The sequence below is a fragment of the Rhinatrema bivittatum genome, chromosome 12 (assembly GCF_901001135.1).
Source record: "Rhinatrema bivittatum chromosome 12, aRhiBiv1.1, whole genome shotgun sequence".
NCBI classification, from domain to species: Eukaryota; Metazoa; Chordata; class Amphibia; order Gymnophiona; family Rhinatrematidae; genus Rhinatrema; species Rhinatrema bivittatum.
Window position 1 is genome coordinate 48290778 of NC_042626.1, and position 23940 is coordinate 48314717.

The window sequence follows — 23940 nt, forward strand, 5'->3', positions numbered from 1 at the left end:
GTTTCTTGTTGGTTGAGTACAGTTATGGTTGACTGTTTTTAATCAAGTTTTTTGCTAGTTTGTCCACAGTCGCTTTTGAAGAGAATACTGGCAGGCTGGTGTCCCTTCAGGAGTATGTATACCTTGACATCTGCTTGCTCAGTCTCCATCTGCTGGCAGGGGAGTATAACCCACTGGTCCTGAGTCCATCTGTCTACATTAAGGAAAATTAAATTATCAGATAAGTAGTAATTTCTCCATTTGAATTTTCTGACTATACTTAGTAAGTACACAAGGCAGTATAGTTGACTAGCAAGGAGGCATGTCCCTTCCTATATTTGTGCATAGAGGATGGTTAATACTTTGAGGAGAATCTTGATGTGATTTACAATATTTCTTACAGATCCCTCTTCTGCTTTTTTTTGTTAGATGGGAATCCAGACTTTTGTATACCTTCTACTTGCTAATCTCTCTGAATATTGTGGGTTTTTTTTTTTAGACTTGCAGAAGGAGAGCAGATATTATCTGGCAGCGTGTTAAATAAACAGAAAAGCCACGATGACATAGTGACAGAGTTTGGTGATTCGGCGTGTTTTACCCTTTCCTTACTGGGCCATGTGTATTGGTAAGACATGATATTCCTAATTACAATACTTTATTTTTAGTTCCTTGACTAAACTAGGTTATAAACTTTTATTCCTGTAAATACAGAAACATTTCCCAGTAAATGCGAGTACAGCAAAGGAGCTTCATACAAACAAGCTACATGCTTAAAGGGTTATTGTAAATGATTTTGAGCATAGATGATATCTAAAATTTGCCTCTTGCACTTGGCAATTAGCTTGGGTCTGTGGCTTTGCACCAGGAATGAGGCTGGCAGCCTTCTTAACTGATGCGCGCTATATGATCTTCTCCAAACCTCCTTTAGATCAGTGGCTGCTTCTATGGCAGCTAGGAGGGTGCTCTGGCTTCACAGTTGGGTCTGCAGATTCCTGGTTGAAATCTCATTTGAATAAGCTCCCGTTTAAGGGGGTGATTTGGAGCAACCACTTAAGGAATCCAAAGCCCCAGAGGCTCTCTGAACATAAAAAAACCAAAACAGCAGGAACCACGCGGTGAGCGCAGCCGCGCCTGCCCCAAACCGAGCTTACCTATCAGGAACCGGCAAGGGCACTTTAAAATAGCGACGCCTCCCCAGGGCCTCCCTCTTTCGGCGCCCACCTCGCGTTCTGCCTTACCTTCTCCTCTGCAGGGGCTCGTGCGGTCGGCGCAGCCCACTCGGGGCAAGAGCCCGCTCACTCCTCCGATCAGTGAGCCAGCAGAGAAACCCAAGGTAAGGGACCAGAAGAAAGCAAATTAAAAAAAAAAAACCAACAAACAAAACAGCAGGAACCACGCGGTGAGTGCAGCTGCGCCTGCCCCAAACCGAGCTGACCTATCAGGAACCGGCAGGGGCACTTTAAAATTGCGATGCCTCCCTAGGGCGTCACACGCCGGGCGTCGCACGCCCGAATGAGCGCGAACTAAGGGGCCTGCCCCTTAGTGCGCCCCTTGGTGAGCCTCTGAGCCCTAGAAAGGAGCCACCCCCCCGCTCTCATCCCACTCCCATTTCTCATAACCTTATTACCTGACCCTCCATCACCAGCAGCAACAAACATCTTTCCAGCATTCATTCAACCTCGACCAGCAATCATCCAGCATTCATCTAGCCTCGACCGGCACTCGACCAGCATAGACCAACACTCGACCAGCCTCGACCAGCACTCAACCAGCACCCGACCAGCAATCATCCAACACTCGACCAGCCTCCTCAAACTCCCAACCAGCAATAATCCTGCCCCCTCCTGCATTCATCTCCCATCTCTCCTCTCTCTCCTCAAGAAAATAAACCAAAACACTGAGATCTGAACGAGAAACAATCACCTCACAACCACCAACCACCTCAAATATGTCCGCCACTCCCAACATATCTCATCTGAAAAGACACAGATACCTGATAAACATCCCACTCAAGAAATACATTACAAACATATTCTATCTCACCTTCATCCTTATAAACGCCCAATCCTTAACCAAAAAATTTATGTTAATATCAGACATTCTTCAAGAAAAAAACCCTGACTTCATCGCCGTAACAGAAACCTGGTTTAAAAATACAGACCAAGTAATAACAAACCAACTTAACAACAATTCTTACGACATATTCTCAGTCCCTCGTAAATACCGCAGAGGCGGAGGATTACTCCTGATCATAAAAAAACATTTCTCAATGAAAATGATTCCACACTCTCTCCCGAGACAATACGAAATATCCCACTTTGTCTCAGAAAACCTTCAAATATACCTAGTATACTGCCCCCCCAAACTCCTTGATAACGAAATCTCCCCCCTTTTAGAATTCCTAATAACAAACATCAACACGAAAAAGCCTACAATCATACTTGGAGACTTCAATCTCCACATGGACACCAGCCCCAGATCACAAAACTGCCAAACCATGATTGACATGCTAGCAAGCTTTAACCTCAACCAACAAGTGAACAACCCCACACACAAAGCAAGTCACACCCTAGACCTGATTTTCACGAATCACTTCTTCTTAGACACGTCAATAACATACTCACCAGTTCCATGGTCTGACCACTACCTACTTCAATGCAACACACAAACATATATTAATAGCACGTCAAAAACAAATGAATCTCCAACCTTCAAATTCCGGCCACCTTTCCAACGCGAGACTCTCCAACAAGAACTCGAAAAACACCTAGCAAGTCTTGATCTCTCCAACACAAACAATGCCATTCAATCTTGGTTCCAACTTACTGAAGAGACGGCTAACAACATAAACCCCGAGAAAATAAAACAGATAAAGAACAACAAAGAAAAGCTCAACCCATGGTTCAACTCACAACTAAGGGCCTCGAAATCCAATCTTAGAAAAAAAGAAAAAGTCTGGCAAAAAAACAAATGTCCCTTGACACTGCAAAGATACAGCACACAACTTGCCACCTACAAAAAAATGATTCACGACACAAAGCATGACTACTATAGTCAAAAAATCAAAAACTCCACCAATAACACCAAATCTCTATATAACATAGTAAACAACCTCATATCCGAAAACATCAACACCCCAACATCAGAAACCAAAATCTTAAGCCAAGACCTCGCCATGTTTTTCAAAAACAAAGTCAGCAAAATAACCAGTACCATAAACAAATCCTCGATCACTGAAGCCCAAATAGCCACCACAAACATAACACTTTGGTCCAACTTCGAGCCAATCTCAACAACAGTAACAGAAAAAATGTTAAGAAAAATCAACCCAGCACGCCATGACCTAGACATAATACCAAGAAGAGAATTAAAAGAAATAGCACACACCGTAGCCCCAACTATAGCAGCAATTATAAATAAATCTCTTGAAGAAGGTGTACTACCAGACATATTAAAAACTGCAACAATCAATCCAGTACTAAAGAAGAAAAGCTTAGACCCAGACGACCTGAACAACTACCGTCCTATTTCAAACCTACCCTTACTCGCAAAATTGACTGAGAAAGCAGCCCTGAAACAACTCATTGAACACCTCGAAACCAACAACATCCTTCACCCCACTTCAGGAAAAACCACAGCACCGAAACCCTGCTACTCAACTTATCAAATAATACATTAAGAGGTTTTGACAACAAGTTAAGCCATATACTAATTCTTCTTGACCTATCCGCCGCATTCGACACAGTCTAATATCAAGACTAGCCAACATCGGCCTCTCAGGCAAAACACTTGACTGGTTTACATCCTTCCTCAGAAACAGATACTTCAAAGTCAACTTCAATAACAACTCTTCAGATGCCATCCCCCTTGAAACCAGAGTTCCACAAGGATCTGCCCTCTCGGCTATACTCTTTAACATTTACCTACCTCCACTCTGCCAACTTATCTCAGGTCTAGGCGTTACATATTACATGTACGCCGACGATATCCAACTCCTTATACCAATAACCTCCACTATCGAAGACTCATTGAAACTAGCAGCCTCTCACCTCGAATCAATAAGAAACATGTTAAACCATCTGAAGCTATGCCTAAACATGTCCAAAACCGAATGCCTTCTGATAGAAAGAAAAAACTCTGAATTAAAAAGCAACCACTCCATTCATATAGACAACATCTGCATACAACTAAAGGACAACGTAAAAGACCTCGGTATATGGATAGACACTGAACTAAACTACAAAAAGCACATCGCAATGAAAACAAGAGGGCTTCCACAAACTTCAAATCCTTAAACACTTAAAACCACTGCTTCACCACAAAGATTTTAGAACCGTTTTACAACAACTTATATTCACCAGCCTTGACTACTGCAATTCACTCCTGATTGGACTCCCAAAAACAACCTTAAAACCACTACAACTTCTACAGAACACGGCAGCCAGAGTCCTCTCTGGCAAAAGAAAATCAGACCACATCACCCCTGTACTCTACAATCTCCACTGGCTTCCAGTAGAGAAAAGAATTGAATTCAAAATACTATCCATCTTACACAATACAATATACAAAACTGAAAACACCGCCCTAGATAACATCATAAAAAAACACAGATCACAACGCACTACAAGAACCTCGAGAAAGGTACAGCTAAACGTCCCATCACTACCTATAGCTAAGCTATCCTACATAAGAAACAGAGCCATCTCCATAGCAGGACCTAAACTCTGGAACTCACTACCGGAATACCTTAGTTCTCAAAGCAACACCAAAACTTTCAAGAAAGAACTCAAAACATGGATCTTCAGACAAACCTTCAAAGATGGAATTGGCTAACCACTCATAACATCCATCACCTAACCACAGTCAATTTTATAACCACAATATCAAGAATATCATCATAGAGGTTGTTTTAAACCGTTAATGTACCGTCAGGACAATACAATACACCTTCTTTCAAGCTCATAATAATCATTTTTTTCATAGATTCATTTACCTTCAATACTCGCCGCCTTACGCTATATCATAATCCGGACTATACTCCATGCCCTTCTCCTCATCACTTAAAATAGTTGATAAATTATCCAAGTTGCATTTTTGATGTTGATTTTTAACTTGTTTGTCTCTTGTTTTTTTTAATCTCGTTTGATGTCAGTTGTTTTCCTGTTTGATGTCAGTTGCTCCCAAATGTATTAAGTTGTTGTATCTGTAAACCGGAATGAAGGCAGCCAGCTAAATTCCAGTATATAAAAGCTTTTAAATAAATAAAAATAAATAAGCCTCAGGCTTTGTCAGTCTAATAGAGGATGATGTTGCTTTGAGACTATAGACCTGGTATAAGGGGTAATGGAGTGAAGGAGTAGCTTGTTGGTTAGAGCAGCAAGCTGAGAACCAGGGAAATCAAAGTTCATATCCTGTTGCCTCTCCTTGTGACCTTGGGAAATTCACTTTACCTGAGGCAATGGAGGGTACAGATTAATAATGTAAGCCCTCTGGGGACAGGGAAATGTCAACAGGATAGGAAGGTAATCTGCTTTGAAGTGGTTGACCAGCCTGAAAGATGGAATGTAAATTAAAATCAAAAAAGGCCTCTTAGCAATAGTGATCATAATACAGTTGAATGTGACATAATCACTGGAGGGGAGGACCTTGAGTAAAACTACTGCAAGAGCATTTCACATTAAAGGGAGACTGATAACTAAATTTTCTTGTGTTAGACAAATTAAAAGGAGTTGCTACAAAAGTTTAAAAGTTTGCACAAGTGATGGACATGGTTTTTTAAAAAAGTCATATTGATAGTCCAAATAAAAATGTTTTCCATGCACTAAAAAAAATGTCAAAGGAAGGCTAAAATAACTGCCAGCATGGTTAAATGGTGAGGTGAAAGAAGTTATTTCATCCAAAAAAGCATCTTTCAGAAAATGGAAAGTAGATGCAAATGAGGAGGAAAATAGGAGAGAGTATAAGTACTGGCAAGTTAGATGTAAAACATTTTAATAAGGCAATCCAAAAGAGAAAACTTGAAAAGAAGTTTGTCATAGAAGCAAAACCACTAATAAAAGCGTTTTCAAATACATTTGAAGTAAGAAACCTGTTAAGGAGTTAGAAGTCTTGCCAATCTACTAGATATTTTTTGAAGGTCTAAAAAAATCTGTGGACAAGGGTGAGCCGAGTGATTAGAGTATCTAGATTTTCAGAAGGCTGAGACTTCTCAAGAAATTAAAAAGCTTTGGGATAAGAGGCAATGTCCTATTGAAGATTAGTAACTGGTTAAGATAGGAAACTGAATAGGACTAAATGATCTGCTTTCCCACTGGAGAAAGGTAAATAGTGGAATGCCCCAGGGACCTGCTCTGGGACTAGTATAACTGAACACTGAGAACTGTGTGCATTTCTGGTCACCTCATCCTAAAAAAAAGATTTAGTGGAACTAGAATATAGAGAAAGGCAACCCAAATGATAAGGGGGATGGAATGACTTCCTATGAGGGAGGGCTTAGGGCTCTTCAGTCGGGAGAAGAGAAGGCCGATAGAAGATATAAGAAGTCTAGAAAATCTTGGTTGCAGTGGAGTGAGTAAATAGGGAATGAATGGTTATTTACCCTTTCCAATCGTACTAACACTAGGTAAAGTTAATAGGTAGCACTTTTTTATTTTTATTTTTTAACTTATTTATTCAAATTTCCATTTATATTATAAGAAAAACTATTGCATAAGAAAGGAAGAATGAAATCTAGAACATTAGACATTATATAATTAGGAAATATAGTCCACAAAAAAGGATCCCTTAACACAATTCTAAGAAAATCCCTAAGGAAATAAAAAGGAAAGAAGAGCAGTGACAGTAAATGGAGATTTCATTAGTTAGGGACACTTAGCCGGATGTGGAGGGGGATCAAGCAAAGAAAATCCCTTATGTTGCAGAACCACTTTCACTAAGCAACAAGGAATATAACAAACATTCAAGAGGTCCTTGAATTTTTCAAGACATTTACATAGAAACTTTAGAAGAAAATGAAGCCCCTCTTTGTAGCACTCTGGGTCTTGTCAACAAAAACTGTTTTTCCTTTTCTTCTGGGTTTGTCTGGAGACATCTGGATATACTTTAATTCTTAAGATGAAAAAAAAGATTCTAATCTATGTTTTAAATATCTTAATACCCAGTCACGGTCAGAAACCAATGTAGTGGCTGCCTCTGATGTTTCCAAGAACTCTGAAATATTTATATTTGATGGCGTCAAGAGTTCCATCTCTTGACAGCTCACTGGGGCTTCTTTATGTTTTTTAAAAGGGGGTAGATAGTACAATTGATAGAGAAGGAACCACTTGTTGTGGAACCTTGAATATGTCCATTAGGTATTTCTTAAACATATATCATTTGAAAGATGTGGTATTTTAGGAAAGTTAATAAATCGAAGGTTTTTCCCATGGCTAAAACTTGCCAAATTTTCTAATTTATTCTGCAAAAGTTGACTTTCTTTCATCAAAAGTTCCTGAGTAGATCTTACTCCTTGACCCTCCAGTTTGACTTCTTCAATCTTTTGTGTAAAGGTCAGGTTAGAGGCTTCTAGAGATGTTATCCTATTTTTTCATCCTCCCGCGGACAGTCAATTCCCACGATTCTGGAATTCCTGCAGAATGGCTTACAGAACGGGGTTGTCCCTCAACTCCATCAAGGTACAGGTGGCCACACTGGCATGCTGCAGAGCCAAGATGGAAGGCGGCAGCCTAGCCTCTCACCTGGACGTCTCCCGCTTCCTGAAAGTGGTCAAACAGATCTGACCACCACTAAAGTGGCCGGTGCCTCTATGGAATCTCAATCTAGTCCTAGACTTCCTAGCGGGAACCTCCTTCAGACCCATCCACGGTCTGTCCCTCCGACTACTAACATTGAAGACTGCTTTTCTAGTGGCAGTCTGTTCGGCCCGTCGCATCTCCGAGCTTCAAGCACTGTCCTGTGGAGAACCATTCCTCAGGTTCACACTGGGATCCATACAGCTACGCACGGTCCCCTCTTTCCTCCCAACAGTGATTTCTCACTTCCATCTAAACCAAACCATCTCGCTGCCATCGCCAGACGAACATAAGGACTCGAAAGAATCTCGCCGCCTTCGCCATCTTGACGTCAGCAGACTCCTAGTCCGATACCTGGAAAGGACGGAATCCGTACGAAAGATGGACCACCTATTCGTCCTTCACAGCGGGAAGAAACAAGGGGAAGCGGCCTCGTGGGCAACCATATCCCGCTGGATCAAAGAAGTAATCAAGGCGGCCTATGTACAGGCAGGCAAGCCTCCACCTCTGCAAGTCAAGACCCATTCCACTAGAGCCCAGGCAGTGTCCTGGGCGGAAACCAAGTGGATGTCACCCGCCGAGATCTGTCGGGCGGCGATATGGTCCTCCATCCAAACCTTCTCTAGGTTCTACCGCCTGGATGTTCAAGCTCGGGGAGGACACGGCAGTACTAAGTGGGACACAGGCAACCCCCCTCCCGGTTCGGGAGTAGCTTTTGTACATCCCATTTTTTTTTAATTAAATGTACTGCCTTTCATACAGTTTCTAATCTCTGATATAACAGAACTATCTGGATGTATCTGCTCCTTTCTGGGTCTCCCCTGCCACAGGCTCCTTTGGCTGCAAATCCGGTGGGCTGGCTGAAATTGCCTTCTCTTAGCAGTGCAGATTCCCACTGAAGCCTGGGAGGTTTTGTGGCAGGGGTAGCCAGTCTGGGCTTAACAGCTGCTCAGATCTACATGCCATGTTAAACCCCAGGGCACTTCCTTCCCTGTGGTTGCCACCAGGGTTGGTGTTTTGGGTGTGTCAGACATATAGCAATGAAGCCCATGATTTTGGCCACGTCTTCGAAGGAAACGCCTTTGTCCTTTCTTGTGTTTAGGCATGCCCTAATAATAGGGCCAAAAGACAGCAAAGAGAGAGAAATGAAAGGTAAGAAACTACCTGCTGCTGCAGTTGACCACGTACTTTCCTTGTGGTGTTCTTACCCAGTTCCTTTCCATGTAACTTTACTTCCTTTCCATTTATTTGCAGTGGATATAATTACTAGTATTGTAAATGACTTTTCATCTAGAATGTATTGCTCTGATTTTTTTTTTTGACTACTTTATCCTGAATTTCCCTCCTCTTTTTTTTTTTTTTATACTCTCTTTTGTAACCCAGCCATTATAGCAACGATCCCTACAGCCAGGAGCCGTGGATCATAATTACCTTAGGAACCTTGAGGTTTGCAACCAAGGTCTTCACATGGCAGTACACTGGCCCACTGAATGCATAGCTCTTAGAGAGCTCTCTGATAACATGCAGATTCACAGTCACCAGATGCCGAATGAACAGGCTCTTCCTGAGATTTTTGGGAAAGGCAAAAGCCTTTCACAACCAGCATGTCAGCCCCGCAGCTATCCTTGGTTCAATTTATTTGCCGAAAACCATCTGACACTTTTTTTTTTTTTTTTGCGGCCTAATCGATCGTCATTTTTCTTTTTGTTTTTCTGCCCAAACACCCTAATGTAGGGGAGAGGACCCTTTGGAAGTCATTTATGGAACCCAAGAATAATCCATGAGGGAAAAACAGCATCTTACCTGATAGTCTTTCTAAAAAAAATACATTTTTTAATCCATTTTGTACTATTTAAGTAAAAGTTTCTCCCATAAATGCCTGAAAAATCTAGCATCTCATGATTTTAATAATGCAAAAAGGAAGTCATATCAGTGGTATTGGGTCATATTTATATAAATAAATAATATACATTTTGACGTTTTAATGTGGTACCATACAGATTTCTTCATGGTTACTATTTTACTGAACTGCAGATTTACTCTCTTGCGTCTGTTTAGGGGAAGTCTGTTTTGCTGCCAGTTTTTTTTTTTTGGTTTTTTTTTTCCCCTTTGCAAAATCTAGTGCATTACTATTGAATTTTTATTCCTGTGTTTGTTTTTTTTCTCATTTCATTTCTTCACAGCAAGACAGATCGGCTTGCCAAAGGATCAGTATGTTACCAAAAGAGCCTTAGTTTAAATCCTTTCCTATGGTCTCCTTTTGAATCCTTATGTGAAATCGGTAAGTTTGTTTGTTTCTATAAAAGTGCTGCTGCCTTTTAATAGTTACTTAGCTGATTAAGTTGGAAAAAAAAATCCAATGAGTCCAACCTTCTGATTACCAACAGCTCTCTATGGTAATCCTGGAGAAGAAATAACATCTGCAAGGGTGAAAAAACTTTCCTTCTCAGTTTCAAATGCAGTGATCATAGAAAATGATGGCAAGTATGAAATTGTAATTCTGAGGTAGTCTTTCCAGTTCACTTTCTGGTGCAATGCCATAGCCCTCAGCTTCTCTCAGAATTGCTGGATTAATAGAGAATTCCACTTCCCTGTACGTACCCAGATCAGTCCAGACTCCTGGGTTTTGCCTCCCTGCCAACAGATGGAGACAGAGAAAGTTTAACTGATGCTGCCACATAAGCCTGTGTGCCACCTGCAGTTCCTCAGTATTTCCCTGACTCCAGCAGATGATTCAATCCTGCAGTTCTGTTCTGGATTAGGATTTTTCTTTTTTGTTGAGCCTTCCTTCCTGGGGTTTTTGGGCCCTGGTGGGTCCTTCCCTGTCTGAGGTGGATGAGCAGGGGGTTGGTGATCTTTTAGTTGGCTTGATCCGTGTGCCTTTAGGATGTAAATCTGGTGGTCCAGATCACTCCCCTTTACAAGGCTGCTGAGGCGGCTGCAGGCTCGGAGAATATTTTCCCTATTCATACCTTTTTCTTTTGTTTTGGGAACAGGCTTGGTAAAGTTTATTTAAAGGAAAAGGATACTGAGCAGTGTACTGTTTCTTGCTGGTGCTTTCCTCCTCCTCCAGAGCTTTGGAACCTAACTTTTTTGGGTATCTCTGGGTTGGCAGGACTGTCTTCGGGCAGGTAAGCTGTGCCGGTTATGGGGTGAGGGTCCATTTGCCGCACGTGCGGCAAAGTGCACTCCCATTAAAACTGGGAAAGGCTCTGCTCTTGTTATGCCGCAGCTGAAGAGGGCCCATCTATTGGCCATGTTGCTGTGATAAAGCGGCGTTTGTCTTCCTCTTCGCTTTCAGCAGCAGAGCAGCTGGCGCAGCAGCAACCGGACTCCTTCGCTCTGTGTGGGAATGGCAGCCATTTAAAATTTTGGCCATTCTCGTGCCATCGGGGGGAGGAGGGCTCCCCCACATCTTTCCCCAGTACACTCTGCCTTGGGGGCAGACTTGGAAGAGGATTTCCCTTTGCCCATACCTGAATCAGGGCAGCCTTTTTCACCAGATTTTGTGTTGCTGCTATACAAGGCTTATTTAGCAAAGCAGAAGGGGATTCTTGCCTGCTTGGAGCCAATCCCATGTTTCCCAGTGGCAAGTTAAAGGGCCCTACTCGTTTCAGAGTGCGGCCACTCAAGTTTCACCAGCCCTGGTGGGGTCAGAGTCAAGGGATCCTGTGGTCTGGGGCACCCCAGGGAGCAGATGGGTCAGGCAACTTTCAGCCTGGGAGGGTACAGATCCAGATGAGGATTTGGATGAGGTCCCAGTGTCCGGGGGTGATGACTCAAAGGTGATTTGGCTATTCAGGAGGGATGAATTAGGTCCTCTAATCCTCAGGCCCTGCAGGAACGTGAGGTTATGGTGCCCCAGGAGGACACTGATTTGGATGGTGCTGATTCACCTGAGAGGTCCGCCTAGAGCCTGCCCTTACCATTAAGTTGGTACAAAAGCTGGTGGAGAGGGAGTGGGAATCTCCCGAATCTGGTTTGAAGTCTGGAAAGGCTATGACTAAATTTTATCCCTTGCCCGAGCAGACGTTGGAGCTCTCTGCATTCTCCAAAGTCGATGCTGCGGTCTCAGTGGTTACTAAGAAAACCACTATTCCTGTGGCCCGTCTCCGCAGCATTGGAGGAACTACAGGATAGGAAGTTTAGGTCTCAAGAGGATTTTTGAAGCCTCAGGGCTGCAATTTTTTCGAGTTTCAGCAGAGAGCCTGCTTACACTGGATGCAGCAGTGGCAGGAGGAACGGCCATCTTCGCCGGACTAAGCATCTAGAGCTGACTGGGTAGAGCAGTGGTTCTCAACCCTATCCTGGGCTCCCCCCCAGCCAGTCGGGTTTTCAGGATATCCACAATGAATATGCATGAGAGAAAATTTGCATATTATGGAGGCAGTGTATGCAAATTTTCTTTCATGCATATTCATTGTGGATATCCTGAAAACCCGACTGGCTGGGGTGCGGGTCCCCAGGACAGGGTTGAGAACAACTGGGGTAGAGGCAGCAGTGACATAAGGGGCGGATGCCTTATATCGGGTGGAGAACTCCAGTCCTCGAGGGCCACAAACAGGCCAGGTTTTCAGGATAACCACAATGAATATGCATGACATAGTTTTCATGCAGATCTATCTCATGTATATTCATTGTGGATATCCTAAAAACCTGGCCTGTTTGTGGCCCTCGAGGACCGGAGTTTGCCACCTGTGCCTTATATGATTTGGTAAGGACCTCTGCCAGGATTATGGTCTCGGCGGTTTCTGCCTAGATCTTTCCTGGGTGGTAACGCCTAAGTTAGAACCTAACATTGTGTAACTACAGCAAGAGTTATTTTTCCCTATACGCATCACTTCACACTTGGCAGATGGAATTCAACGTGCACATTTAGAAGCCCAATCTTCCAGTCTCTCAAGGTCCTCCTGCAATTCATCACAATCTGCTTGAGATTGCATAATTTAGTGTCATCTTAAATTTGATCACCTTGCTCATCGTACCTCTTTCTAGATCATTTATAAATATATTAAAAAGCACTGGTCCAAGTACAGATCGTGGGTGGAATTTTTTAAGGGTCTTCCAGGAGCTCCCCAGGAAGAGGCTAGGGTTGTCGCCCGCTTTAGAAGTCTCCCTCCTTAGGACCTAGAAAGCGTTCCAGGGAGTCCTTGCCTTCTTCCAGGTGGAAAAAGAGAAGAAGTAGAGGACAGGGATCCTTCAGGAGACTCAAATGGAGAGTTGATATCCTGGGGGGGGAGGGGATCCAGATGATCCATTATTGGTAGAGGGGGTGATTCCCCCAGATGTTGAGCCTCATAGAACTATGCTATGGCTTTTTCACAGGGGCAAGATGTCTGGCTTAATTTTACAGACCTTGAAAGCCCTTGGGTGTGAGGAGATCTTGCCAGCAGTGGTCAAAGATCCAAAGTGGAACCCTGTAATTATCAGCTTGCGCAAAGCATCCTGGTTTTTTCCTCTGCATGAGGCCGTCAAGTAGCTGATAGATTTGGAATGGAGCACGTCTGAGGCTAATTTTAAAGGAAGCTGCTCCCTAGCAAGGTGGGATCCTATGGACCCTAAAGTAAGGGAGCAACTCCAGTTTCCTAAGGTGGACGCATTAGCTTGTGCTGTGATGAAGTGGACTACCATTCCAGTGGAAGAGGTGCAGCTTTAAAAGACGCTAAAGATCGGAAGATTGAGGCTATTTTGAAGCAGGCCTTTGACGCGTTTACCATGAATCTCCAGATCTCCGCTTTCTGTTGTATAGTGGCCAGGCAGTTACAGTTAGCCCACGAGGCCCAGGAAGCTCTGGGAGAGAGTGACCCATACCTGGAGCCAGGAGCTGCCTTCCTGGCAGATGCTGGCTATGATTTGGTGCGCATGGCGGCTTGAGGGGTGGCTTCAGTGATTGTAGCCCGAAGGCTCCTGTGGCTACGAAACTACTCTGCTGATACTATTTCAAAATCGACCCTTACAAAGTTACCTTTTAAGGGTGCTTATTAGTTGGGGAGGAGTTAGAGAAGATGGTGGATCAATGGGGAGAGTCGAAATTTCCTCACTTGCCGGAGGATAAGAAATTGACTCCCTGGTTTTCTCAAGTCAAGGGACTTCTCCGGAGGTTCGAGTAGTTGGTGGTCTTGGACATTTTGGGAGATCTCAGTCCTTTTGGCCAAGGAAGCCAGGCAAAGATGGCACCTCCTGCTCTGGAACCTTGCATTCCTCCCAATTAAGTTTTGGGGGTTCATCCTCCTTTGCTGGAGTAGGCGGTCGCCTGCCTCAGTTTTATTGGAGATGGGCCCACATCGCTTCTAACCAGTGGGTTTTGGAAGTGGTGTGCGATGGATACACTTTGTAACTTATCCGTCCTTTCTCAGACACTTTTATGCTTTCCCCCTGCAACTCGTGAGAAGAGAAACCAGCGGTCCAGTGCATCCTACAGTGGTTGCTCGCCCTAAAGGCAATGTTTCCTATTCCAAAGGATCAGGAGGGCACAGAGTGTTCCATTTACTTCAGGTTCCCAAGAAAGAGGATTTGTTTCAACCTGTTCTGGATCTCAAGGGGGGTCAATCGGACCCTCAGGTTACCCATTTTCGGAGGGAATCATTAAGATCAGTGAGCATGGCAGTGAAGAAGGGAGAATTTCTCACATCTGTCTGGACCTATTGGAAGCTTACCTTCATATTCCAATTCGCAAGCAGCATCAGCGATATGTGCTTTGCAGTGTTATGGTTATGCCTCCCTACCAACAGATGGAGACAAAATAGACTTGATGACATCACACTACATAAGGTCCTGTGCTGACCTCAGCCTGCCAGTAGTCTCTGTCTTTAGCAAATGATAGGCAAGTATCCTATGCTGAGAACTGAATACTGGGAGGAGGGATCACTTTGAGTTTCCAGCACTGCATTTTGGGCTGGCTACAGCTCTGAGGACCTTCTCCAAGGCAATGGTAGTAGCAGCAGTTCTGCACTGAAGAAATTCTGGTGCCTCCATATCTTGGATAATTGGCTGGTCTAGGTGAAGTCAGCAGTAGAGAGCTAATGTGTCCCTGCTAGGGTGATCCAGTTATGGTAGGATTTGTGCTAGGTAGTGAATTTTGCCAAGTGTAAGTTGGAGCCCACCCAGGTTTTAGAGTTACATGGGAGCCTGATTTAGCACCAAGAGGGGGTCCAGTGCATATATGGTGGAAAGGATAGAGAACTTCAGAATAAAGTGTGAAGTTTGCTTAGATTGTGGAGGCCCAGGATGTGAGAGTACCTGCAATTCCTGGGGTTGATGTAGTGGCTTTGGATTTGGTGAAACTCTAGTTCACTAACTCCCTCCCCATGGAGATCCCCAATTTATTCTCGCTGCCTCTCTGGCCCAAATGTGTTCTCAACTGTGTTCTCTCCTAAAACTGAAGGAGGAGGATTATGGCCTTGTTCTCCTCAGATGCTTCCTCCCTCCGGCCTGTGGGGTCCCAGTGTCATGCTTTGAACCATTGATTCAAAGTGTGCTATTCAGGCCTTGGCAAGGGAAGAGGCTGGAAGTGCCTGAGGAGCAGTATGGCCACAGTCGGGGGCGGATTGTGGGAAAATAGTGGCCCAGGGGATTTTTCTCCATACTGGCCCATGGGTACCCAATTATATATACAATTTGGTGAGTCACCAAATACAGAATAAAGGGACCATAAAATATACACAAAATGCACAGACAAACTGAACTGGAAATCATAACAAGTTAGACTGTATATAATGCAGCAATGGAAAAACAGAAAATACCATCATTCCTCATAAAACATCAAACAATAAAACCAAGAACTATAAAACATCACAATAGGAAAATCATACTAAAAATATATATTTCAAAACTGCTGAGGAATAGAACCTCCAGTAATTTAACTCATGGAAATTTTCAAAAATTTGTGTATAACACCAATAAAATATTTCAAAAAGAGCAGACATCAAATAATATTCAATAATTAAAACTAAGGATTTTAAAAAGCCCCTGCTGTCCCCTTCTGTGGGAGCTCTTGATTTTCTTACTCCATTGGATTTTCTCATGCTCTCACACTCACTGGCTCCCACACATACCCAGGCAAGCTCCCATTCATTTTCACACCACTCCCTCCTCATCCCCCAGGCATGCACACATTCATTCTCACACACATACACCCCCCGGCAGAGTCCCATTCATACACATGCACACACTAAAGGCAGACACCCCCCACCCCCCCTCTTTTGCCAGCAACCTCGGAACCTCTCTCATTCCTCTGCTGCCACTGTCACTGCTGCCACATGGCTATTGGGGAGGTGCCGATCGCTGCTACTGACACTGAAGCCCATTCTGCTGCCGCCTCCTTGCAGGCCCCATGGGCTTCCACTTTCTCCATGCTGATCTCGTACATTGTGAGATCTGCATAGAGAAAGTGCTATTCTTGCACATTCCCAAAGATTACATGTGCCAATCACTAAAAAGTAATTTTTTTTTACCTTTGCTGTCTGATCCTAGTTTTCTAATTGGTTGGTCACAGGCTTTTTTTTTTTCCACCTTCCCTTTCTTATTTTTTTTGCCAATTGCTTTTATATTATCTTTTTTTCCTGTTTTTCTCGCCATCTTCTTCCCTCACAGTCAGGTTCTCATTCTCACATGCATTTCTCTCTCACACACAGGCTCTCATTGTCACATGTTCTCTCATATAAAATCATTCATACCACAGTCTCTCACTCCCACATTCTGTCTTGCTCAAGCACAGGCTCTCACTGTCACATGCTCTCTCTCACACACACAGAGAGGCTCTCACATGCTATCTCTGCAAACATTCAGGTCCTCACTCTCACACACAATCTCTCAACTCATCTCATACACACACACACACACACACACACACACACCACCCACTCTACAGACCCTCAGCCTCTGTCTCACCTCTGGGCCTCCTCTTCGCAGGTCGCCGCAGGATGGGCTCTGCAGCGGCCCTGCTACCCGGGCCTCTTCCTCTTCTCGGGCCATTGCGACTTCGGATTCGCGGTGGCCCGTAAGCGCTGCTCCTCTTCTGCACGCGCTGATGCTCCTCCTCCTTCCTGCCCACGCGGCTCCAGCAACGTTTACTTCCGGGGCCGCGTGGGCAGGAAGGAGGAGGAGCATCAGCGCGTTTAAAGGCGATCTTTTTCTTCGGGCCTGGTGACGTGAGCCTCATCACGGCCCTGCCGATTTGCTTGTCGCAGCGCCGCATGAGCCTCCTTGCGCCCGGGGGCATTGGCTCCCCTCGGGATACCACTGCTCGCACGGCCCAGGCCTAGTGCTTCCACCAGCCCTGTCCGCAGGTTTCTCTTCGGGCTGCAGCACCAGCAGACCCTCTTCTTGTCTTTGGCCGGGAAGTTTAAAAAAAAAAAAAAAATCACGTGATGGGAGCGACCGGCCCACCGGGGGAAGCCCGATCCCCTGATAGGCCAATCCGCCCCTGGCCACAGTCGTCGTCCTGTTTTAGGATAGGTGTGGGGAGTTACGGGATCCTGGGAGGCGCAGAGGGAAAGTGTTATATTGTCCTGCTGTCACCAGTGTCTTTCTGTGAAGGAAGAGGGACCGTGGACAAAAATATTTCTATTGTGAAGGTCCCCAATCTCTTTGGCGTCAGTGCAGTTGTTTCTTCAGCCCTTGGGGTACAGTCGCTGTGTGCTACAGGCTGCCGATCCCTGGTTTAGAGTGGTCTGGCTGACTGAAGGCGAGATCTAGATTTACCTGCTAACTTCCTTTCGTCTAGCCAAACCAGTTCAGGATCCTTCCAGACTGTCAGATGGTAATCTTATGATTTATGCTTTTATCTTGTTTGGGTATTTGTGGAACTGTGTGCAGAATCTATATGGTTGCAGTAGGCTATAGTTGGCCTCCCTTACAGGCTGATACAGTACAGTGCACTCCTGAGCGCACTGTTGACGCGTGTTTTCGACACGCTAGCTTTACCCCTTATTCAGTAAGGGGTAATAGCGCGTCGAAAACGCGCATCCAACCCCCCCCCCCCTTGAAACTAATAGTGCCCGCAACATGCAAATGCATGTTGATGGCCCTATTAGCTATTCCCGCGCGATTCAGTAAGTAAAATGTGCAGCCAAGCTGCACATTTTACTTTCAGAAATTAGCGCCTACCCAAAGGTAGGTGTTAATTTCTGCCGGCACCGGGAAAGTGCACAGAAAAGCAGTAAAAAATGCTTTTCTGTACACCCTCCAACTTAACATCATGGCAATATCAAGTCTGAGGTCCCAAAAGTTAAAAAAAATATATATATATTTTAAATCTGCTCACGGGTTGAAAACCAGACGCTCAATTTTGCCGGCGTCCGGTTTCCGAACCTGTGACTGTCAGCGGGTTTGAAAACAGACACCGGCAAAATTGTCAGCTGTCAAACTCGCTGACAGCTGCCGCTCCTGTCAAAAAAAAAAGAGGCGCTAGGGATGCGCAAGTGTCCCTAGCGCCTCTTTTTACCGTGGGCCCACATTTACATGTGGGCCAATACTAAATCGTGCACAAAGAGAGGCCTGCTCTATTGTATTGGCCCATTAGAGAGGTGTATCTGTTACATTCTTTATAAGCCAAGGAGTTAGGGGAAGGTATTGACTCTCTTCTTAGTTTGATATAAAGAATACTGTCAGGCTGAGGTCAGCACTGGGCCCAATATGCCAAAGGAGGCCAACTCTGGTCCTTAAGCGGTATTTAGGATATCCACAATGAATACACAAAGTTAGATTTGCATGCATTGTCTCCATTTGTATGTGAACTTATTTTATGCATTTTTATTCAGGATATCCCGACAACCTGGTCTGTCCTGGCTAAGGACTGGAGTTTGGGGGGGGGGGGGCACCGAATATGAAATGTCAGCAAGCCTGTTATGTCTCCATCTGCTGGTAAGGAAGCATAATTGTGCATCTTTATCTGGTCTGGCTGAACTTGAAAGCAAATTTAGCTGCTAAGATACATTTCTCAATAAGAGTGGTCCAGCTTCGGGCACCCATTCTCAATGTCAGAAAAATACAAAACACCACAGAGTTGCTCAAGGAGGTACATGTGCTTACATATGCTGAAAGATTGTCAAACTGGAATTTTTTGTTTAGAAGAAAAGCTTTTGAAGGGGGATACATTACATTGTAGAAATGTATCAATGAAACCAGCAGGGAAGTTTTGTGAAATGTGGGTTTATTGCTCCTAGAATATAAAAATACAAACACAAAAAACCAGGGGCCTCACCCTGTCTAGTTACGGGGATATGTCATCACCCTCAGAACAAGATTTTGTGTTTGGTTTTTTTTTTTTTCCTCCAAAAAAACTTGTGTGGTGAAATTTATGGAACATTTCCCAGTGCAAGTAATTAGGGCTATAACGCTAAATAACTTTTTTTCCAATTTCTTTTGCAAGTTTTGAGGTGTAAAATCTTGGTTATAAGTATTATAACAGAGCTACATTTGGGAGGTGGCAGAGGGGGGAAGTGGTGATGCAGAGATTTGAAACCAGTTTTTTGGGTTTATTAGGAAGGAATCCTCTTTATTTGCTATAGCTGCACAATGTGTCTATGCTTGGTTAGTATGTAGAGAGCTGCAGGGCAATTGAAAGAAAACTAGATTCAGCGGGCCTCTTGGTTTTTTCAACTTATCTAACTCTGTAGAAGACAGTTTCTGCAATGGCTAGGCTGGGAAAGGGCTTAAGTGGAAACCCCCAAATGCTGTGTATATGAAGGCTTATGATGCCTGAACCCCTGGGGGAGGGTGTCTGAGCTGGAAACATGGAAATGAGCAGCTGAAGCTACCAGGCCATAAAAATAATAATAATAAAAAAAAGACCTACAAGACCAAACTTTCTTTCGGTGTTTTTCACCTGAAAATGAAACCCCCAATGATGAGATCTTTGTGTAGGGTTGTTAACAGGTGCTAGTTTGCATTTAAGGTGACTTGTCTTGTGGATAGTATTGCAGTAAGACATACCGTGCACAAAATGGATTCACTCATTAAATCACAATGGGTGTGCTAGCAATGCACCCATCTCCCCAAAAAAGTATTGACTTGGGACCTCGGTATAAAAACATACTAAGTTCTCCTGAATTATGCCTCCAGGGCATTGTAAGAACAGTTTCTTGGGCCTGCTTTGTCTTTTTTTTTTCCAGTTAGTCATATCAAGTTTTTTTTTCCAAACACAAAGACCTAAAGGACCTTACACCATCAGTTTGGAGTCTGCCATTGTCACTTTTTTTTTTTTTTTTTTTTTAATAAAACTTCGCATGTTTAACTTTTGATAAATTTGTTTCCTTTTTTTTTTTCCCTCAGGTGAAAAACCAGATCCTGAGCAAACCTTTAAATTAACATCACTACAGAACTTCAGCAGCTGTCTGCCGAATACATGCACAACTTTGGTGACTAATCATACTATACCCCATAGACAGCCTGAGTCTGTGTTAATGGAAACACCACAGGACACAATTGTGAGTTTTACCAAACTAGTTACTATACTACTGCTATTGGCCTTTCCATATGCAGTGCCCAGAAAGCTAGTTACACACAGAACATTTTAAGAGCCTATGGGTTTTTTTTGGTTTTTTTTTAAACAATGAAATCTTTCTTTGTGAACCTTTATTCCTGCCATATCTACTTCTCATCAGAAAGTTATTGTGTGGCCACCAGTATTTTTCTATTCTCTTTTCCATGCATCAACAAAGCACTTTAGCTGGCTCTTATGGCTAAGGTAGATGCTGCTTCCAGTGCAGGTTTTTGGTTTGCTGTTAGATGCTTCCAGTTGCTGATGTAGCCATTGTGAAAAGCATGCATTCCCTGTACGTACCAGGATCAATCCAGACAGTAGGGTTATGTCTCCCTTCCAGCAGGTGGAGTCAGAGGCCAAAGTTCTAAGAACCTCTCGTATCCCAGGGAGCCTCCTGCGATCCTCCAGTATTCCTCTGACTCCAGCAGGTGAAGGCAGACATCCCCTGCGGTCCTGTTACTTTGGTCAGCTGAGTGAAGGGAGTTTTTGTCCCTGGCTGATCTTTGACTAGATCTTCCTACGTTTAAAAAAAAAAGAAGAAAAGAATTTAGAATTAATTTGAAGCTGTGTCCGTTGGCCTTGACACCCGGAAGACTTTTATTATTCCCGGGCAAAGAGGGGATTTACCGGTGGGCCGGTCCCTCCCCCTTTCGGTGCCAGAGAAGTTTATATGCCTCTGAAGAGAGCTTAGAGATGTTTTGTTGATTTCCAGGGAGGTTTCATTCCCCTGAAGAGAAAGCTCCATTAACTGTATAGCAGTTTAAAAAAACAAAACCTGTTAAGTTCAAGGCAAATTTCAATATTGGGAAGGACACAAGCAAAATTTATTTCAGGTTTTTTCTTTTTCCAGAGCTGCTTATTAATTTTTTTATTTTTTTTTTGTTATGCCACGCGGGTACTGCTGTTCTGCCTGTGGAGAGCCGGCAGCACGGCTCTCCAGAGACAGTCTGTGCTTTCGCTGCGTTTCTGGCGGCGAAGGGCCATCAGAGCTGACTCTTACTGGCAGAAAATGGGGCAGCGGTGGCTATTTTGAATTTAAACAACGATCGCGTTGGCTCGCGGTCGGACAGAGGGGAGCACATTGAATGTTTATCACCTCCTATTTTAGCCCCAGAACACTCTAGTCTGAACGAAAATGATAGTATTCAACCTTCTTTACCCCCCCCGGGGGGGGGGTGTTATTAAAGCAGCCATTTTCTTCACAATTTATTTTGCTTATTCATAAGGCATATTTGGAGGCTACAGCAGATACAGAAGGTAATCAGCCACCCTCTGCTAAGATTCCTAAGCATGCAGAGGAATCTGTCACATTTAATTAATATGGGTCAGGATCCTGACTTACAAGACCCACTTCTGGGATCATCAGCTGATACTATTGATGAGGAGGTTATAGAAGCAGCGCTGGTGGAAGGTGATGATCCCCAGGTATTGCGATTGTTTCACAAAGAGGAGTTAGATCCTCTTATTCCTTTTGTACTAGAGGAACTGGCAATTCCAGCACCACAACCAGTAACGGATTCCACTCCTGGGGATCCTGTTCTTGCAGGGATTAGGGCTCCGCCTAAATCTTTTCCTTTTCATCCTAAACTTTTCCAGTTGCTTACTCGAGAATGGGATTTCCCAGAAGCTGGTCTTAAGGTTACTAGAGCTATGGATAAACTTTATCCACTTCCACAAGAATTTTTGGACTTGCTAAAGGTCCCTCAGGTTGATTGTGCAGTTTCTGTTATTGCTAAGCACACCACAATTCCAGTAACTGGAGGCACTGCTCTAAAGGATTTTCAGGATAGAAAACTTGAGGAGGTTCTTAAGCATATCTTTGAGGTATCCGCTTTAGGTGTGCGGGCGGCGGTGTGCAGTAGTCTAATGCAGAGGGCAACACTTCGGTGGGTCCAACAATTACTTACCTCTCAGGATTTGCCGTTAGCAGAACTTGAGCAAGCCAATCGTTTAGAATCAGCCGTAGCATACACTGCTGATGCATTATATGACCTATTACGTACTTCGTCTCGTTCTATGGCTTCTGCAGTTTCTGCAAGGAGACTTCTTTGGCTTCGTCATTGGGCAGCTGACGCAACTTCCAAATCTCGCTTGGGTTCTTTTCCTTTTAAGGATCATTACTCTTCGGGAAAGAGTTAGAGCAGCTCATTAAGGATTTGGGAGATAAAGTTTTTAAATTACCTGAGGATAAACCTTGTTCCTATCGTTCGTTCAATACCTTTAGAGACCGTTTTCGGGGCCAGAGAAGATTCCGAACTGGTAGGATTCCATCTTTTTCTACACGTCAACAGCTTTCAAGGGCTCAGGTATGGGCCCATTCCTTTCGTGGGAGACGGCCTCTCCGTTCTAACAGCTCCCAAACTTTTCCATCCTCCAAAACTCCACAATGAAGGTGCGCCGGCCCATTCCTTGGTGCCAGAAATAGGAGGACATCTCTCACGTTTTCACAGGGAATGGGTCAAAATTACCTCAGACAATTGGGTCCTCAATATTATAAAACAAGACTACGTTTTGGATTTTGCTCGCCCATTAAAGGATTTATTTCTAGTATCTCCAAGCGGTTCTTTTCTAAAGCAGCAACTTGTTCGTCAAACCTTACATCAGTTGCAGGATTTAGGAGCTATTGTTCCGGTCCCTCTGTCCCAATATCGAACCGGTCGTTACTCCATTTATTTCATTGTTCCCAAAAAGGAAGGAACATTTCGTCCAATATTAGACTTGAAGGAAGTAAACAAGTCACTTCGGGTTCCTTGTTTCCGTATGGAGACCTTGAGATCAGTCATTGCGGCCGTCCACAAAAACGAATTTTTGGCTTCTTTAGATCTGTCAGAAGCTTATCTTCATTTACCAATTCAAGAATCCCACCAGAGATATCTTCGTTTCAAGGTGTTGGGCGATCACTATCTGTTTCGGGCTCTTCCATTCGGTCTAGCAACTGCGCCTCGCGTATTTACCAAGGTAATGGTGGTAGTTGCAGCAGCACTCAGACGAGAAGGGATATTGGTTCATCCCTATCTCGACGATTAGCTCATTCGAGCGAAGTCAAAGACTCTTTGCAAACTAGCGATCCAAAAAGTTCTGCATCTTCTTCATATACTTGGTTGGGTAGTCAACTTCAAGAAAAGTCATTCGATATGGCTGTAGGAAAGGTTTTTCTTCCACAGGACCGGATGATCAAATTGATGTCTCAAGTCCGTCGCCTTTTGGATCTAAATTTACCCATGGTATGGGAATATTTACAGGTTCTTGGTTCTATGGCATCTACTCTGGACATGGTCCCCTGGGCTTTTGCACATCTAAGACCTTTGCCAAGGGCATTGCTTTCCAGATGGGACCCCAAGTCAGAGGAGTTTCATCTTCCTCTACCCCTTCTGGAGCCGGCTCGGTCCAGTTTAAATTGGTGGTTGATACCGCGTCACTTGCAGGAAGGAATGGACCTGGAGTCTCCTCAGTGGATATTAGTGACAACGGATGCCAGCCTTTTTGGTTGGGGAGCTGTATGCCAGTCACATTCGACACAAGGTCAGTGGACAGCTTCACAAGCTAAGTGGCCCATCAATCGTTTGGAAACCAGAGCGGTACGACTAGCTTTCCGCAGATTTCTACCACTTATTCAACATCAGTCGGTGAGGATTCTCTCCGACAATGCCACGACAGTAGCGTACATCGACAGACAAGGCGGCACGA

At 44.1% G+C, this 23940-nt stretch overlaps 1 protein-coding gene across 9 annotated transcripts in view; it reads left to right on the forward strand.

Annotated features, from left to right (window-relative positions):
• Positions 1 to 23940, forward strand: part of CDC27 (cell division cycle 27) — a 195631-nt gene that overhangs the window by 43974 nt on the left and 127717 nt on the right. For all 9 annotated transcript variants that reach the window (XM_029574213.1, XM_029574212.1, XM_029574216.1 and 6 more), the window contains 3 exons: positions 479 to 604; positions 9953 to 10050; positions 20043 to 20197. In XM_029574213.1, coding sequence (XP_029430073.1) covers positions 479 to 604; positions 9953 to 10050; positions 20043 to 20197 — 379 coding nt within the window. The remainder of the gene's footprint in view (positions 1 to 478; positions 605 to 9952; positions 10051 to 20042; positions 20198 to 23940) is intronic.